At 29.1% G+C, this 20,654-nt stretch overlaps 1 protein-coding gene across 1 annotated transcript; it reads right to left on the reverse strand.

The window, feature by feature from the left end:
• Positions 1–859: 859 nt before the first annotated feature.
• On the reverse strand, positions 860–2,553 carry LOC129311673 (probable calcium-binding protein CML18). Its single transcript, XM_054954070.1, has 3 exons — positions 2,309–2,553; positions 1,479–2,167; positions 860–1,209 (listed from the first exon to the last, which is right to left on the reverse strand). The coding sequence occupies exon 2, from the start codon at positions 1,986–1,988 to the stop codon at positions 1,497–1,499; it is 492 nt and encodes a 163-aa protein (XP_054810045.1). The 5' UTR covers positions 1,989–2,167; positions 2,309–2,553; the 3' UTR covers positions 860–1,209; positions 1,479–1,496.
• Between the last annotated feature and the right edge of the window lie 18,101 nt (positions 2,554–20,654).

A 20,654-nucleotide genomic window follows, 5' to 3' on the forward strand; every position in this document is an offset into this window, starting at 1 on the left:
CTTAAAAGTTGAAGGATTAAAAGATTAATTTTTTCAAAAAATTAAATTAAATTTTCAAGAATTTGAATTTCTTAACAGCGTTATAAATAATTTTGAAATTAAAGTAATTTCCATATATTTGCAAGGTTCAAAATAAGCTAGTATTTTCTATAATGTATATTTGAGACTTTACCTCATTTATTACAAGATGCAAAACAAACAATTTGTTCGGTGCTAATTTGTTTCATGTGATAGGAGGACCATGTAGTAATTGTGTGAGAAATTCTTAAGTATACTAAATATATCATGTCAATTATGGTTTATTCAATTAAAATGCGGCAAGTTATTTAAATAAAATTTGATGTGATAATATTTTAATTGATTTTATTTTTATAACAAAATATATATTTAATTTTTTGTCTTTTTTTTCTCTACTATCATTAATGTCATAATCAATTTATATTTAATTATTTTTGAATGTCATGTTTTTATTGAACAAATAATAATTGACATAACGTACTCGATCTACTTAAAAAAATTTTATAATTGTATTTATCAGCACTCTTATTTTCATTTTTCTTTTATTCCAAAAAAATTGTTCGGTGCTATTGTTTATTGACACCAGGGTATTTTTGGTTTAAAAAAAAAAGACGAGGTTATTTCGGACAAAAAAAGGTCATTGCTAGCATTTTCCATATAGAAAAAAAAAACGCTAATTAATATGCATAGTGGGAGGCCCAAAAAGAAGAGGAAGAAGAAGAAGTAACGTGCTAGTGGTTTCATCATGATCATCGTCATAATTTATTTTTTGTATAATAAAACTAAAATTCATTTTAAATGCTTTTTTTTTTTATTTTTCTATCTAGACCAAAACAGAGAATAATCTGAATGACATCCTTGTTGAGTGGTAACTTGGTGGAACAAATGTGAAAAAGCAGCCTCTTTCTATAATTTTAAACAACCCTCAATTTATATCAAAAAGTCGTTTGACAGATGATCAAATTTTTGATTATCGAATGCTCAGGGAGTCACGAAAGCTGATGTTTTCATATTGGAAAACGGCACAGAACCAAATGACACAGCAAACCTTTCAACTCAACCCTAGAGGCCAGCCTGATCAGAACTTCTGCATCTAAAGAAAAAGTTTAGAAATCACTCATCTAGCAACATATTCGGATTCTTCTTCATCAAACGGTATTGCCTTCACTATACTGACTTTGGTTGCCGATTCTGCAAGAAAACAGAGTCACATAACCAATAAGGCCGGAGTTCCATATCAAAAAAATGTAACTCAATGCTAGACACAAATATGATGGCCCTTGATATTAAGATCTTCTTGCTTAGATTTTAGGAGTCCAAAAAGATATCAACTATTCAATACTTCAATGTTTAACAATCTACGTAGCCAAACCCAAAAGAAATGGATTTTCAACTTCACAGGAACAAGATAATTTGAGTTGAATCACGCGTCTGTGAGAGGTAAAGGAAAGAGACAATACCAGAAAGAAGATGAATTCTCAAGCCCAGGAATTATCAAAAGCAGCTGAAGTAATGGCCTGCGAGAACTCCTGAAAACTGATCCTTCCATCTCCATCAGAATCAGCCTCCTTGATCATCCCTGTCAACTCTTCTGCTGTGAGAGCATGCCCTAGCTTCGCCATAGAGTGCGCCAACTCCGCCGCCGTGATGAACCCATTTCCGTCTCTATCAAACATTGTGAACAGATGCTTCAGCTGTTCTTCCGTGTACGGCGACTTCGCCGGCAGAAGATCAGGCGCCACCAGTGCCACAAACTCCGAGAACTCCACAAGGCCATTGTTGTTTGTATCCGCCTTCAGCATGAATCCCTCTAGCTGTTCAGGGCTTGGTTTCAGACCAAGCGATCGAAGAAGCGAGCTGAGCTCCAATTGAGTGAGGCTGCCGTCGTTGTTCCGATCGAATGAACGGAAAATCTCGCGTAGCTCGGCTATTTGCTCGTCGTCCAAATTCACCGTTTTCTTGCTGCACATATTAACTTCTTCAATGACAGTCTTCAGAAATATCAAGATCCAGTGTCACACCTCGATCCAACCCTTGTTTAATAGACTAAAACCTAATTCGCAATTGTTAATCTCGAAATCTGAACCAAACTATTGGTTCCGATCATAGCCAAAGTTCAAGGACGTCTTCCGCAATTCGAACTCATTTCCTGAAAATTTTCCAGAAAATCCAGTCAATATTTCTCATCTATCTCAGTACTATTGTTAATGTGCAGAAAACAGAGAGAGATTTGAAAAGGTTGGAGTCCGTGATTAAGAAGGCTTTGAGAGCTCCAAGTAATCCGAAATACCGGAGCGTTGCCAGGATGTCAGATCCGAGATGGAATGTGCCGGGGAACAGGGATCAGAACGAAGAGCTTCACACCAGAGTTTGATGACGCTTCATTGTCTGGAAACGAAGAACCAGTAAGAGCAATTTGGGTCTCAATTTATGCGATGAGATGGATGGATAGATAAGATATAGATAGCTACAATTTGTTCCCCAAGCTTAGTATCTTTCTTCTGACAGACCTAACGTTATATTTATTGATAGATTATTATTATGTGATGGATCGTCAATGCCATACATGGGAAGAAGGCGATTCATAGTTCATGATTAATGATTAATTTAGGAATATTATATTATAATGAGGCGTTGCAATTAATGTGTCGAAGGGATGAGGAAACCGAACGTTAAAAGAGGCGGGAAATGCGTGACGAGTTCCCACGTTGTCTCTGGACAAATGGACTTTGGGGCCGCATTCACCGTAAGATTGGGTCAACTAATTTGATCAAACGTGATGCCCTCACTAGTAGGTCATCATCATACATGTGGAATAGGCACTTAAACAAGGAGTCTCAAATTCGAATTTATGTGAATAAAAAATTACTTTCAATAAAATTGTTTTTAATTGAACTACATTCCATGATGTTTAAATTTGGCTCAGTCAAATAATTATAAAAAAAATTAATGATGTCACGGTGGAGCTTAGTCTTTGCCAGCACAAAGAATAATATAGAGTTAGTTGCAGGGGTATTTCAATTTCTAATGCATGTATAAATAAACTATGAAATATATTTGACCAACAAAATCTTTTGATATATTTGAAAAATATAAAAATAATCAACAGCATTGACATCCCAATATCAATGTAAGATATGGTAAAATTATGATGTTTTGTTAAATGTATTATTCATGAAAACATTATATTCAACTTGTGTATTACGTAATTAAAGTCACCGAATACCCAAATCTTTTGTCTTCATGTATAATGTGTTGCACCAAATAATAGCTCAAAACCAATCACGTTCTGAATGCTCATTAAGAGATATACTTATTTTTAATACCTAACTGAACTTTGAATATGATTGTTGTTAATAAGAATATACGTATAAGTAATTAAAAAAAAAAAGATAGCTCAAAGAATCATAATTTGACTTTTCTTTTTTCGCCATTTGTTGGTTTGAATATTTCAAAATCGTAATGGAGCTAATTCTAAAGGACTTGGAAAGGGTCAAAACAACAAGCAAAGAAAAAAAGAAGAAAAGCAGTCAATGAGAGAAAGAAGAACATGTGATTCTGATTATTTCTCAGCTCTAAATAGGTGGGAACACTTATACATATTCAAAAACTTTAATGGTAGTCTCTGGACCCCAAAAACAAAAAACAAAAAAGAAAAGAAAACTTTAATGGTAGTCGGTACTCCAACGCTTTAGTTTGGTTACGGCTTGTATATTTATCTTGCAAATAACATTATTTTGTTGTGTCTGGTTGGTCAAAAGTTTTGGAATTAAGGTGTATTTTAATTTTTTAATTTTTTTTAGGTGTTGGTGTCCTGCACTAATAAATGAAACAATTTTTTTGAATAATTTTTTTAAAAAGAAAAAATTTATTCCATTAGTCAGCCATAACTTTGCCTTTTTTTGTTGGTGTGGCATGTACATGAGGTTTACACTTAATGATAAATAAGATTTTGATCATATTTTTTAGTGTTAATTCGTTCATGAATTCTTTTTTTTTTTTATGAATGTTGAGTATCATGAAATATTTTTTTAAAAGAGTTGAATACCTCAAAATCTTATTAAAATAAAATTTAATACATATTTAATAATTAAAATATTATTATTTATAAACATTCATCTAAAATTTATAAATTATTTTTAAAATATTAATAGCTCAAACAGGTTTTTCAAAAATTTATAGATAATTTATAATTTTTTATATATCAATTATATTTTTAATATTGATCAAATTCTTTAAAATTTTTAGTTCATTTTCTATAATTTTTTTATCAACTAATGGTATTTCCCAATATTACACCACTCAATTTAATATTTTTTGTATTAAAAATGAATGGAATGAATCTCTAAATTTTAGAGAGATCCCCCCCAATCTCTTCATTATTCTCTTGTTAAGTAGCATTTTTTGTAGTGTATTAATGGAATATCTTCTAAATAAACATTTTTTTGGCATGTTAGTTTTGATTTGTCATATTTTTAATTTTACCTTGCTGTAGTGTGTAGAGAGTATTAAATTTAGGTAGTATAATATTTTAGAAAAATATTATTAGTTAACAAAAAAATTACAAAGAAGGACCTAAAATTTAAGAAACTTAATCAATATCAAAAATTATAATTCATCTATAAATTTTTGAAAAATTAGTTTGAGCTGTTAATTGATATTTAAAAAATAATTTATATGTTTTGGATGAATATTTTTAAATAATATTATTTAAGAAAAATATTTAATATTTTAACAATACTTATTAAATTTTTATTTTAACAAGACTTTAGAGTGTACAGCATTCTTAAAAAAAGAATTTAAAGATAAATTATTATCAAAAGATATAGTCAGAGTCTTAGCTATCATTATGCATGAGCTTCATATATATGACATATCAGCAAAAAAACAACAAAGTTAATGGCTAACTAATAAAAGGAGTTTTTGGCTTTTTAAATTTAAAAAAAAAAGTTTAGAGAGAAAATTGTCTAGCTTATCAGTACAAAATGACTGACATTCATAAAAAATGGTTCAAGAATAAAAATATATCTTAATCCAAATTTTTATTTTAGTGAATAAAAATAAAATGAAAACGGAAGGGGAAGAAAATATTAAAAGCCAAAGTTTGATATAAGTGAGAAAATATGCTGGCAAAAAGAACATATATAAGAAAAAATATATATATTTATGAGACAAATATTTAGGTAGATCAAGTATACCACGTCATTTATTATCTATCCAATTAAAATATTTTAAATAATTTAAATAAAATCTTGTGTGATATTTTTTAATTGATTTTTTATAACAGAATACATATTTACTTTTTATTTTTTCTTTTCCTACTGTCATTAATATAAGTACAAGAAAGAAAACAAAAACTCAAATATCTGTAACTGACCATTGAAGAACCCTCAGCTGGAAAATTGGAACCATTCATTTGTCGGCATTTTTGAAAATTCATGATTTTTTGCTAGACCTAATAATCTAATATCATGCACAAGTTTAGAATAATATTACAGTTTAACTTTTAGCCTTAGTCAAAAGCTAGTTTTCTCCTGGCCCAAAAAAACAAAGGCTAGTTTTCTCACGAGAGCCGCAACTAGATTTCAAAACAAACCTAACAGTCTAACATCATTATTTTGCCAAAAATCCAACATCCCAAGAAAAAAAATCTAAACATGCAGAAACGCCTAAAAAATAATAATTAAATCTTACACATTAAATGATATTTCCCACTTGACTAGAAGGTCTATTCCCCTTCTTGGGCTCACACGTTGGGCCCTACTGTGATGGGCTATTATTCGTAATAAGGCTTATTGGCCCAAAATATGAAGCCCATCCAATATTCAAGAATCAAGGTTATCTGGGAACAATCAATTTGATTCTTATTTCCACACATAGTGATTACTTCCAGCTTCAATTACAGCCAGTTGATTCAGGGTTTATGCGCTATTGTTATGATGGTTTCTAGCTATCATAAAAATATACAGTTCCCATGGTTGAATATCACATGATTAAGCGTTTTAATTATAAATCGTTCCTTTTTGTTTCCCTATAATTTGGAGCCACCAAACTTTTTGTATATGTAATCATTTCTCATTTAAGAAAAATTTATGATGAGAATGTACAAGTTTACTTTAATATTTTTTATTTGGTGCTTTAAAACCAAGAGTCCACGTTATTTCATCCACCAAGCCTTGCTCCGCTTCTCCTCTCTTTTGCTTTTATCACTTTCATTTAAAAAAAAAATTAACAAAAGATTGATAATGAGAATGATGCATGTATCCTACTTAGTGAATGACTATTCATCTTTTCTTTTTCTTTTTTTTTATTGATCTAAATTTGAGCTTATCCATGCATGTTAAAAATTGAAAGTTGAGATTCTCGCGGTCCTTGTTTGTATTTGAATAATATCATCATCAAATACAATTTGGTCAACAAGTTTTAATATTGTCTTGTTTTTTTATAAAATGTGTCAGACAAATACTTTCATAGTTCAATATTTCATACACATACATATCATTTTTTTAGTCAATAACCAATTAAAGTTGGGGTTTGCATCTCAATCTTTTTATATATATAACAATTTTAGTCGGGGAAGAGACATTCTCTATTATTGGTTAAGCCTACTCTTTATACCTAAAAGAAGAATTGAAGTTGGCAATAGTTGAACAACTGAAATGGATTCATTTGGCTCACAACTTCATCAACAAGAAAAGGCTTCACATATCCATTCTTAATATGGACGAATAGTAAATTCCTAGAATCTAATTGGTTCCATGGTTCTCAAACTTTGAGGTGGCTAGTTTTTTTAATTAAGTAATTGAAGTTATTGTCCTTTGATTTGGTGTTGCATTTTTATTGAATAGGTTTTTTTTTTTGGGTGTTTTGTTTGTTAGCTTTGACTATCAGCGTGTGTATGATTTTTAATATTAATAAAAATGACTTGTTTTATTTTTTGCCAAAAATAAAAAAGAACACAAACATGATCAATTTGTTTCACCTGGCTAATACGAGTTAGAGGCTTAAGGCATCAAGTGTAGTTGAAATTATGAAGTTAACCGAAAAAAGGCAGGGAGCAGGAAGTAAAAAATGAAAAGAATGAAACCAAAAAAGGGAAAAAAAAATAAAGTTTGACTAAGATTCTTTGTATTGCTGACCACGAGGAAGATGAATTGAATTGAATCTCAACAATCCCAACCAAAAAAATGACAAAGAAAGGAGAAGGTTCCACCCATGGCAATGAGTTGCTCTATCCTCTATGGTTTTAGCCTTAATCGAGTGGTCCAACGATCACTTACTGCCATAATACTCAATCAGGGGCAACGTTTTTGTAGTTGTCGTTTCGATTTTGACTAATTCGTCTTCCTTTTTTAATTTTTAAAGAGGATGAATATGGGGTCCAAGTCATTGTGGGATGGATAGAGAGGACATCAGGGATTGCCAAACATGACATGACGGCACGAGCCTGGTTTGATATAATAAAAAAGTTGTTGATAGAATTAAAACTAAAATAAAAATAAAAGTAAATTTTAAAAATGTGTTTAATATAAGGGTTGAATCCTAATATAATTTTAATAAATATATATACTTAAAGTAGGAAAAGACCAAATCATCCTTTTTAAAATTAAACCCAAAAAAAAAAAAATCAACTCTATCTATTAAGCACAGCAATACCTCATCAATGACCATCATCCTGTTGCACCTCCCAAGGCAGCAACCCTAACATCATCTCCCAAATCAACATTGCTGGAAACTTCTCCATCAAGGGCTACAACAACATCAATTCCAACGATCAAATTTCTAGTTATGACCAAACCATCTTCTTCGACACCCTAGCTACCATGAATCTCTGTTTCAAGTGCTATAAGGATTTTTGTTTGAAGGAGCAACAAGAAGCCTCCACCACATCCACCATCAAAATAGCCCTCTTCTCTACTTCTTTGCCATCTTCTGGGTCATTTTTGTTATTGGTCGTGGTCTCCATTACTCCTACGCTAATGTTGAAATTGTTAGAAGTTGCAATGGATGTGTCGAGCTTCACAATTGCATCCTCCAAGGCATTGGTGGTGGTCGATACCTGACATTGTGATGTGTAAGGGTGGATGACAGTGGCCTGTGGGTGAGAAGGCCGATGGTGGGTGAGTAAGTGAGAGAATGATGGGGGTAGGCATGGGGATAGAAAATTATTCCATGAAATCCAACCAATTCTATAGCTATCTTGATATAATTTGATTTGACTTTTTTTCCCAAACTAGAATTCTTAAGAACTATGATTAGAGTGTACCAAACATGTTTGAATGTAAAATCTATTTTCTAGATTAGGATTCTTATCTGCCAAACATGGCCATATTTGCTTTCTTGAGATTAAGGCACTTGGACTAATGTCTAACCATTTTGAACACAACAACATTCTTAATCTTCCTTTCCCAAGTCAAAACCCTTCCTTTTCAAACTCCACTAATCACATTCATGGCACAAACACAACTTGCCCTCCGACTATGACATCATCTCCTCCATCACACTCACACCTTCCTTAAGTTTATAATTTCCATTTCACAAAGATTTTATTACATGTTTGGTATCATAATTAGATCAGATTCAAGTATAAATATAGTTTTAAGTGTCATATGCCGTGAAAACTTTATTGATGAATAATATTTAAATATTTTTGAGTCCGGAAGTATGTCATGTTCTGGCGAGCCCATGAGTATACACGAGTATACATACACTCACTCAATTTTTTAAGCGGCAATAGCGTTGTTGAGGCATGAAGAATCAATCAATCAAATGGGCGACCAGCACGGACAGGAGGGTCAAAAAAGGAAGCAAGTGATCCACGAAAACGACAAGAAAGAACAGAGCAAAACGACGGTGGAAATCCTATGCGGCAGAATGGCTGATTGAAATCGGACATCAGAATTTGGGCCCAGAGAGCCCACCGAATAACGCGGCACCATGCAAGACGCAAATGATCGATTCCACAGAACAAAGCAGGTAGGGGTAAGTAAAAGTGCAGAAAAGCGTCTACACAACCCCAGAAAGAAAAAATAAAAAAGGCAGATTTATTTATTTGAAAACATGATATTTTCAGACGTGGCAGCCAACGAGGGGGTGTTGTAAGAGTGTGTGAGCAACGTGGCTCTCACAACCAGAATGTGGAGACCAAACATAGTTAGTTACATTATGAAGCCACAAATATGAAAAGGTGCAAAAGCTGAGTTCCACTTTTGCTTTTTTTATGCGGCTGCCTTACGTGGTGCCCTCTCTCGCCACTTTTAATTGTGGCTCTGTCCTCCATGAGATGCAAGATACAAGGGGAATAGGGGATACATGCATGTCATTTTTCATGACATGTCCAATTTTGACATCTGTTATTGTGAAGACCAGGTTTTTCAGTTTTCCCACTCTGAAAACGATACTTCTCTTTAATTAATTCCCTCTTAAGGGCTTTTTAGGAGTTTCCGATTTCTACTTTGTCCACTTCTATTTTTAACCAAACACTCATTAATTAATAGAAAAATGAATGCTGATGCATTAAAACAGGTGAGTGGTTCACATGGGGGTGAAGTCAATTTCCCATTATTAAATGTCTGATTACTTGATTGTATATGTTACCTAATGAATAAAATGATAGCAACTCGCATGAACGCATGTGTATATGAGCATACAGATATATATATATATATATATATAGAGAGAGAGAGAGAGAGAGAGAGAGAGAGAGTTGACCCGTTTGATGAGTTTGGAAGTAGTGTGTGGGGGTGTCTGAATGCACAGTGAAAGACTTCTAAGGGCATCTGACCATCTTGATGCTCATACTTACCTTCCAAGTACACTATCCTCCTCGTCCCCCACAAATAACATTGACGTTGGCCACCACCCCCACCCATCATGTGTGTGTACGTGTGGCTTTTTAAAATACTTTTGTGGCCACCAAAGCAAGTTGAATTTAGCGGGGATAACTAATTCCTCACATTATCATGAACTAGGGTTTGATTTTTTGTTAGAAAATGCATTCACATTTAGTATAGATAATTTCTTGAATTAAATTGTCCCTAATAGAAGAATATTTACATAGAATAAAAACTAATTTTGTGGCTTTTTACTAAAGAAAATAAAATAATTTTTTGGCTTTTAATATGCTCACTTTATTTTAAATATAAAGCATTTTTATTTAACATAGGCTCGTGAAAAAACAATTAGGTGGCTAAAATTTCAATTTTGTCTAATTTTACGTATTCAATGCATGGAAAATGTACCATATTAACAAGGAGAGAAAAGTAATTCTAATAGAGGTTTTTTTTTGTCATTATTGATTGAATCCATATCTCTGTCTTTATCAAACAAATTCATAATACCAACAAAAAAGAAAAAGAAATCGACCTAAATATATATTATTTTATTATTTTTTATTAAATGACCAAGTCAGGTTAAGGCCACTGAAATATCGAAACACCTCTGATTATCTAAGCAAAATAGATAATAATGTTTTTGGAGTTCTATTAAAAAAAAATCACATTTCTATGTTATGAATGAAGTCAAAAGTTACTGGGTTGTGGAAAGAAAGAGGAGAGAATACTGCCAAAAAAAAAAAAAATTGGCGAGGGGGTGGGGTGGGTGTAGAGCAACAAATCATATCCACTTGAGATAAGATAAGCAGATGGATTAGACACAAAAAACTATCCAGCTGTCGTTGTTGTTGTTTTAAAAAATTAAAAATATTTTATTTAAATTATTTATTTATTTTAATGTATAAAAAGTGACACGTTATACGTTGATATTTTTATTTTTTAAGATTTACGTTATATTCGCTTTCGACCAAATGATGAGGTAACCGCCAATTATTATAACCTTTGCCATCAATGCCATGATTACGATATGAGCAATCTTTATCTTATTACAATACTTATGTAATCTTTTGCTGGATATTAGTTAAATATATTATTCATTGATAATAAAGGATATGCTATCACTCCAATATTATATACAAGTTATTTTTAATTATTTTATCGAAATTAAAGAGAGTAAGTTAAATCATTCATAAAGGTTGTTAAACTTAAAAGTTTAAGAAAATTCATTATAAAAATGTAAACTCATATCACAAACTCAAATCATAAATTTATAAGAGTTTACCTCTATTAATAAATAGTCATTAAAATATGACTATAATTAAATTTAAATATATTAAAAATATAAATTATTGAAATTAAACACATCTAAATTTTAAAATAGGAGAACTTATTTTTAGTATTTTTGTTTTTATAAATGTTAGTTTTTGCATTTCAAGTTTTTTTTTCTTTAAATCAAGTTTTATAATCTCTATGAACTAAATCCTTCATATTATATACTTAACTTGCTCAACTAAAAAAAATTTGATGAGTTTAACAAATTTAACCAAACTTGCATTTAGTTTGAATTTATGAATTAATTGACATGATTTTATAAGTTATAAGGACAAAAATGATAAATTCAAAAGTAAACTCATAAGTTTAACAAAATTTGTATCTAATTCAAGTTTATGAGTGAGTTGACATGATTTTATAAGCTAAAGATATAAAAATATTAAACTCATCGAGTCAACTTGAGAATTTGACAACTATACTCATATTGATTGAAAGAAAATTTTTATTTTACTTTTATTAAATATATTATCTTTAAATATTTCTTTTTACGTGCAACTTCTTACCTTGTTATAGATAATTATAAAAGAAATAGCATTGGAAAAAAGTAATTAGTAACTTATTATCCTATACGAGGTGATTTGTAAAAATAATCACCAATCTTTCTACAAGGTGGTTTATATATAAAACAGGAGACAGTATACATCTTTGTCATTCTCACCTACATTTTAATGATGACGGGACAAATATATTTGCATTATCCTCGACATTAAAGCCATACCAAATAGAGGTATCATTATTAGTGGTGCCTCTAATTTAAGCAGCACCTATCTTTCACGTTGATGGGTGACACTTTGCTTTCTAATCCCCATCACTACCTTCCTTTTCCCACTTTAAATAATGGACATGTTATATATAACTTCGTATGCCATTCTCAATTATATCCAAGCGTGGCTAAGGAATAGATTTAACAATAGAAGAGTGATAGTGCATATTACTTGTACGAACAGTAAATTTTGTTGAAAAATTAATTACTTAATTGGTATGAATTTAAATATATTAAAGTTTAATTGATAAACTTTAACTTAATATAATTTAGTCTTTATAATTTTAATTATTTAAAATATCGGTCTCTAATATTCTAAAAAATAACTTTACGTTGTGTTTAAAGGTATGAGGATTTGAACTTCTAATAAACATTATTATGACAAGTATTTTCATGTCGTTTAATATTAAGAGAATCACATTTTAGAACATATAAAAAATGTTCTTGATAGATAGAGATTAATAATAAGTTATCATTTGAGAAAAAAATAATTTTATGTTCTTATTTTAATAATAATTTATTTTTTATTGTTTATTGTCTGTGAATAATACTGGATGTGATTCTTCCTTTAACATTTACCCTGCCAAGAAATATTAATCTAGTCAATAACGCTGATTGGTATTTAATTTAGATGTTGTGCATAACATCCCTTGCTAGCTTTATTGTGCTAAATTGCTGATGGCTGCAAAATCTTATATCAAACAATATATGACCAGAGGACAGTGCATCGAACAGATTATTTACACTAGTATTGTAAATTAAAGAAATAATTAATTTTTACACATATCATGACATATTTAAAATTTGATCCTTTGACGATTTTCAAAACTTTCCACGTACAGTGTTAATTCATCAAAGATTATCAAAGACGAGATCTCCATGTGAAGCCGTGTCCACACACGTGACACCCAAACTAGCCAGATTTCTTACCAAAAGCCCTTAACTCAATGCAACCATATATGCTTCTAATTAATTAATTAATACTGTTGATTTCATAAATAAACGGTTTTATGTTAAAATTAAGTTATATTATATTGAATGTGATCATTAAAACAATCAAATCAATCGTGACACGGTCACTTACTCCGTAGATTGCCGGAATAAACATGTTGGGGCTTTCTCGGATAAAGTCTCTGACACGAGAGATGCCCAGCAAAACCATTCTGGATTCTAATATGACTGCGTGGTTCAATCCGCAGAAGGTTTGGTTGTTCTGATTGGATAACTATTATTTTAATTTGTTTATTTATGCCTAATTAATACAATAATATAATGGATGTGGGAATAGTAGGTAAGATCAAGCTGTACTATATTTTATAAAAAGGATGCATGATTAAGTAATTTATAATTATATAATTAAAAATGGGTTATGCTCGTGGTCGTGTGCCATTTGTTAGAGTGAATTAAACAGTTGGGTTTAATTGATCAAAATAATTAGTAAACAAGCAAAGATGCTTTGAACAATGATCAGCAAATGAGGATGTGACATGGAAATATACATATGGATGCATCTCAATGATTGGTTTCTATTTAGAAAGGTTTCAAGCAAATTTAAATATTGATTGTTTAAATTTTATCAACAAAAAAAAAAAAACATGTTGAGAGCAGCGTATACAAATATACAGTGCTTCAACCTGGATTAGAAAATAAATTTTTGGGATAATGAAACTTTCAATTCTTCAAATTTAATTTTTTATTAATTTAATTTCTTAAATTTATTTTAATTATAGACTTGATCCTTGTTATTCAAAAAGGAAGTTACACCATTAAATTTTTTGCTAACATGAATAGCAGCTTTGTAGATCAATCAAAACAAATATAATTATTTAGATAAAAAACATATACTAATTTTTTTAAAAAAAGAAAACAAACACAATATAAAAAAAAGTATATTGATAAAAATTAAACTAATTTAAAAATTAATTGTTCTCATTTAATTGCGCATAGCTGCCAGTAGAAATAGAAAAGAGTTCACTAATGCCCTACGTTTTTATCCAAAGTGACTAAAATATAACATCATCGTATCTTTTTTTTTTTAATGACTTTTATAAATATATGATGAGGGGCACCATATGTATAAAGTAGATGGATTGGGTGAAAACTGGCCAATGAGTCTAACGAATACCAGGCACAGGTCAACGGGACTAGGGGTGTCTGCTTTTACTCTCCATTTTCTTATTTTTGTCCTTCATTGCTATTAGATTAAAGATTTTCAATAGATCAAATTTAATTTTGATAAAATTAAATAAAATACTTTGACCTCTATTTTATTTTACTTTGATTATAAATATCTCTTTTCTATTTTTAAAATTAATATGAACCTCCTCCAATATCACATAACACAAATATTTTCTCTGTTTTTAATATATCATCTTCATTCATCCGACTCTTGACCATTGAGGCACATTTGTCAGATCAAAATACCTTTTCTTAAATATAATTTTTTAAAAATAATTTAAAATACCAAAAAAAGGTTCATGCGTATGTTTTTTTAACTTATATTTTAAATCTTTTAGTTAAGTAAACGTATTTATTTTGTAACTTTTAAGCATTTCTAACATGCAGTTAAAAAAAACTAATGATATAAAATTTGGAAGGTTGCTATATTTTACTTGTAAAATTATTATTATTATTATTTCACATAAAATATATGAGTAAAATATTATAGTTTTAACTTGTTTATATCAATTTTTTCTGCAAACTTGTTTATATCAAATTTCAATACTTCAAATTTATTTATATCTTTTATGTAAAATTAAAATAATAAATTTATTAAATATTAAGTCAGAATTATTAAATTTTTAAGAGAAAAAACAAGGAAACGGATAATTGAAAGAGAGAGAGAGAGAGAGCTCCATTGTGAAGCATGTCCCCATTATCCACATTGTTTATATCAGTATTTTTCTTTTTTCCTTTTTAATTCATTGAAAAAATTATTGTTTGATTGTTTAACTTTATAAATACCCCATTTGTCAAAAAACATGTGACTTTTTTAATTAAATTTCTTTCAATAAAATAGTTACTTATTTTTAAATTAATTATATCTTTTCATATTTATCCTTATTTAATAGGATATTTTATTTTAAAAAATATAAAGTAATTTATTCAATAAGATTACTTTTTTTTAAAAAAAGAGAGATAATGATAAGATCATTTTTCTCCAAGGATTGTAAAATCATTTCCAAACATCTCCTACCAAGTAAATATATAAATACACCAGATATGGTGTATTTTTATGTATAAATATATATTCTCTCCGTTTAAAAATGTAAGATATTTTTAGTCTTTTGAGATGTAATCATTATCTTTTTTTTAAACTGTTCCTATTAATAATGACTTTATATTTATTGTAAGATATTTAATAGGGATAAATATAAAAAAATAAAATTAATTAAAAAATAAATAATTATTTTATTGAAAAATAAAATTTGATTAAAAATATTTTATCTTTTTAAATTAAAAAAATATATATATATATATATATGTATTTTTTTTTTCTTATAATATTTTTGTCCTTTTGTATTTAAATGCAAATAGGCAAGCCTTGATGGCAACGTGTCAATAATGAAGGGTCGCCCCCTTTCTTTCCCCGCCAACAAAGGGGGAGGATAATCTAAATATTAAGGCAAAGTAAAATAATGGGTTCAAACTCCAAAGTGTGGGGTATTATAATAATGATGATGATGATGATGATGATGATATATGATGATGATGATGATGATGATGATGATGATGATGATGATGAGTTAAAATTGTTGTGAGTGTGACCGTGTGATATTTCAAATTTCATTCCACTACCTGTTCCCCACCCCGCTTTTGGCGCGTCATGTTTTTAGAATACAAGTAATTTGGTTGCACTACATTCAATTAGAGTCAAGAAAATGAAACGAGTCTGTAAAACCAACTCATTTAAATTCATATAATAATAGGATCAAGCTTATAAATTAGATATTAAATAATAAATTAAATTTAAATGTGTTAGTCTATTTAATTTCAAGCTTAAACAGGTCAGTCCTCAAGGGTCGAGGGCCAGCTCATTTAAGCTCACGTATTTTTTTAAAATTTTTTTATAACTTTTACTCTTTTAAAATTTAAAAAAATTAAATTAAATCTTAACCCACATCACATGTGAGCTTATATTTGTTGAAGAAGGAAGGTGACAAAAAAAAATCCTAAATCTCCTAATTTATCTAGATCTCTCAATCTCATATTTCAATCCATTAATCTCATTTGATCTAGATTGGGTGTTTGTTGACTTAACTGATCCATTACTTGGCATCTTATGGTTATTTTATTTCTGTTTTTAGTTTATTTAGATGTTGTTTAGTTATTTTTCATTATTTTTTGATTAGATATTATATTAGAATGAAATAATTTTTTATTTGATAAAAAATTTAAAAAATGAAAATAGTTAAAAAAGCCTGAAACTCACAAGGCCGACCTTGAACCCATTATGTTGAGAGTCGGTATTTGTATTTTAAGCTCATGAAAAGAACTTGGGCCTAATAAACTAGCTTCTTTAGACTTGAGTTTGTTAAGGGCTGATCCTACAAAAATGAGTTAACCCCGTTTTTCCAACTCTACATTCAAGCGAACTGAGTTTAAATTGTTTTTGGTTTAATTGGCTGGCAGAGAAGAAGAAACATGATTAACAAAGATAACTTTCTCAATTTTCCTCTACATAATCCATTTCCGCAGCCTAGTCCTATTCCTGTAATTTTGCTTTTTATATCCGTCCTTTCATTCATTCCCCCTCACCACCTCCTTTTTCCACCACCTCAATCAAGAGTCACCTCCTAATCTTCAACTATTTACTCTCTCCTGCGCTTTTTTTGCTATGCTTCCTCTTTCAGTGTTTACTTGTTTTGTTTTGCGTTTTCATGTTTTCAATGTTCTGAATTTTAAGGTACAATTATTGGTTATTTTTAATAACACACCTTATTTTGTGTGTTTTTTCTTGCAAGGAGGGGTAAATATATGGACGGAAGAAGTAAACGATTTGAATGTCTGCATATGTTTATCCTGTCTTATTTACGGGGTGGGTTAAAAAAAAGAAACTCTTATATCCTAAATTATAAAATAATGTAAGATAAGACTACGCATGTTAATAAGGTTTAATAATAACATTTTAATAAACTCAATTTTTTAAAATAGCAATATAAACTTAAAAAAAATGTTATTTTTTAATATAAATTTAAATCTACACACCTAATCATTATATTATAATCAATTTAATTATATATTATCTCAAATGATAACAGTAAAAAATCATTATCAATAAAACTTTATTTATATCCAATTGTCTTATATTTTAAAATCATGAGATACCTTTAAAATTGTTTTATAATTCAAGACATAGGTAGCATGTTTGTTATGGTCCATCTTAATCCTATTGTGCTTATTAAATGTTGGAAACGTTATTAAATGCCAGCATATTTTGTTTTTAAATGATGAGATAAAATTTAATTTTTGTTAAATTTTTTATAGGGTTAATAATATTTAAAACTTTTCATGATTTCAATAAATCATGTTAAAATTAATTTATAAATAAGACCAGAATAAATAGATAAATATGGTTAGGAAGTTACATTTTATTAAAAATTGTTGTAACAAATCAAAAGCACCCTTAAGAAAAGCTACCACCATTCCCAATTAGTCCCTCCCCAGTATTGTCAATGAGAATCATAGCTAAGATTAAAGAAGTTGTGAAAAATACGCCCGTGCTACTACTTCACTGATTTTTGTAAAGTTTCTCACATTAAAGATTAAAGAAATTTTTGAAGATGGCTCTCGTCAAAGTAACCTGAAGGAATAATGTTCCATTGCCCCCAGTCTCGTATTTAAACAAATTTCAGAGAGTTTGTTTTTTTGTTAAACTTATAAAAAAAAAACTATCCTATTTAATGCGCATTCAAAAGATTATTAGTAAATTCAACAGGGGATTTTGACTCTGTAATCGGATCAATTAGTAAATCTAGCTCGTGAAAGGGACATGATGTAAGACAAGTCGCATACTTCAAGAAGCTTGAGGCATTTAAGTGAATTCCGACTGTTCACCAGGCTTTTTTGTCATTTCTGGGATGTTCCAGAAACAGAATCTTCCTCCCCCCTCCTGCTCAGCCTGTGACTTCCCCAAACCACATCCTGCCTGGCGCCCACGATTACCATAACACCCCTGACCCAAAAAAACAATGATCATTTCACCCACCAACCCCCGCTCCTTCTACAAATTAAATTCTGTCTCTATTCATGCAGTACTTTCTATCTCTCTTTTTCTCTTTTTTATTTTTTTTTTTTTTTTTAATCTTAATTCATGTCGTACTTTAAAAGTTTAGACACTTGAAATTTAAACCCTCTCTAGTCAATATTTTTGACATGAAGTGATAATTAAGTATATATATATATATACATGTGTGTGTTTTAATTACACTAAGAGGATTTGAATTATTAATCTCTGTCCATATTCTACATCACACTCACACCTGCAATCTAAGCTAACTTTATTTTTATGAAAGAGATAAAATATCAGATCAATTAAGCGATTTACATTGCATTTCTATTATAACAAGATTCTAAGGCTCATGCTTTATACAAAATTTAAGATTAATTACCCTATTTATTCTTAACAAGCAATGCAATTTTCAAAGGAGTTTGTATCGCATGGGCGTGCGTGTGAATAGATGATAGATATTATCGTGGCGATTAAAAATGTAAAAAATATTTGCTGATGTGTTCTCTATCCAATTGTTATTTTAAACTTGTGTGTCCCATCCATGCATTCTTCTTATCTTCTTATATTGTAAAACCTGTCAGAATTATTGCAGAACAACTATAGATTGAACGGTGATTTTCCACTCTTGTCCTTCTGTCTTTTTTTCCCCCTACATTCAGAAGTAAAGTTGAGCTGGGTAATCACTGTTTTGTTTGACATTTATTTTTAAAATATGATGCTGCAATAGTAAAGCGTGTTTCACCATATTTTATTAGCTGTGTGTAATCTTTTTTTATAATCAGTGCATGAGAAAATACATTTTTAAATATGCATATATTTGAGATTTTAAAAAAATAAACAGCAACAAGTGAATTTTGGGTGGGAAATGAAATTTTCTTAGAAGGGCAATGTGGAAGTATCTTTTAATATTTTTAGTATAAAACTCTTTTTTTTTTTGGGTGGGGGGAGTACTATCAAGTTTGAATTTTTTTTTTAAAGCTTTCAAATATAAATGTTACTGGATGAATCTGTGTACTAAAAACATTAATATGAATAGAAAATGACAATAAATGCGTGGATTCTTCAAATATATTCCATTTGTTAAAAAAATATAAAGTATTTTTAATTAAATTTCACCTTTAATAAAATAGTTACTTAACTTAAAATAAATTATATTTTTTTATATTTACCTCTATTTATTAGAATGTCTCACCCTAAAATAAATATAAAGTCATTTATTTAATAGGGGTATTTTTGAAAAAAATAATGATCACACATTGAAAGACTAAAAATACTTTATATTTTAAATATTTAACCTTTTAAAAAATACTTTATATTTTTGTTTTTTAATAGAGGAAGTATTTATGATGCCCCTTTCTTTCTTTCTTTTTTTAACATGAGGATTTAATATGAAAACAATTTTAGGAATGCATTATATATTTTTTTAAAAGATCAATATATACATAAGAAAATTGAAAGTTTCAAAGATAAAGTCACTAATGATATAGTATTAAAAAAGATATTTAAAGACCATCTAGATTTATCTATGTAAATAATGACTTGTTTAAAATAATTGAGAAGAGAAATGAGGCTTCTATTAAATGAATCATTCGGACAGAAGAATCCACTAAGTGAGTAAAAATTTTTATTCCAAGGTAATTTTGGTAGTGCATTATCTTGAAAAAACATGATTAAAAGGTAAAAATAATTTTATATATTATATATTTTTTATATACATGGGATTAAATTCTAGTTTGCATGTATAATATTTTCTCACTCTCAAATTATAGGACACTTTTAAAGGAGTTTCTCCATCCTAAAATATAAAACACTTTGAGTGAATTATGATTTTATTAAATACATTAATTCTAATATTTTCTTTCTTTTTCTATAATTAATTTACGTCCATTCTCTTTTTAATATATTAAATTATGTATATTTTTAAAAATTTATATTTATATTTTAAAAAGATAAGGTTGTTAAGTATATTTAATGAAATTTATTGATACGTGAGATTTCATTTAAAATTGTCTTATAATTTAGGAAGGAGGGATTATAAAATTACTTTCCATACATAGATAAAAATTAATTAATATTACTAATAACTGGGAGCTCTTTTTATAAATTATAAACTAGATTTATCCACTAAGTAAGTGGATTTTTTTTTCAAGATAAAATATTTTTGAATATTTATCTTCAAACCCTATGTTCTGAAAATCATTTTAATAGTGCAAAATTTAGAAAATAACATGATTAAAAAGTAAAAATAAAATTATAAATTATATATTTTATATGACACACAGGATTAAATTCTAGTTCGCATGTGTAATATAAAATTAGTTGCCATACATAGATCAAAAAATTAATTGATATTATTAATGGCTGGGAGCTCTTTTTAAAAATCATAAACTAGATTGGATTCATGGGTTGCACAGTTTTGGAGCCATGCAAATGTAAGAGGAATTTTTTTAAATATGATATTTAAAAAATTATAATC

Source organism: Prosopis cineraria, unplaced genomic scaffold (assembly GCF_029017545.1).
Source record: "Prosopis cineraria cultivar Desert tree isolate PC_DT_omini unplaced genomic scaffold, ASM2901754v1 PC5, whole genome shotgun sequence".
Taxonomy (NCBI): domain Eukaryota; kingdom Viridiplantae; phylum Streptophyta; class Magnoliopsida; order Fabales; family Fabaceae; genus Prosopis; species Prosopis cineraria.

Bases quoted from the DNA above. Each gene is read 5' to 3' on its own strand.
- LOC129311673 (XM_054954070.1), bottom strand. From the start codon at position 1,988: ATGTGCAGCAAGAAAACGGTGAATTTGGACGACGAGCAAATAGCCGAG.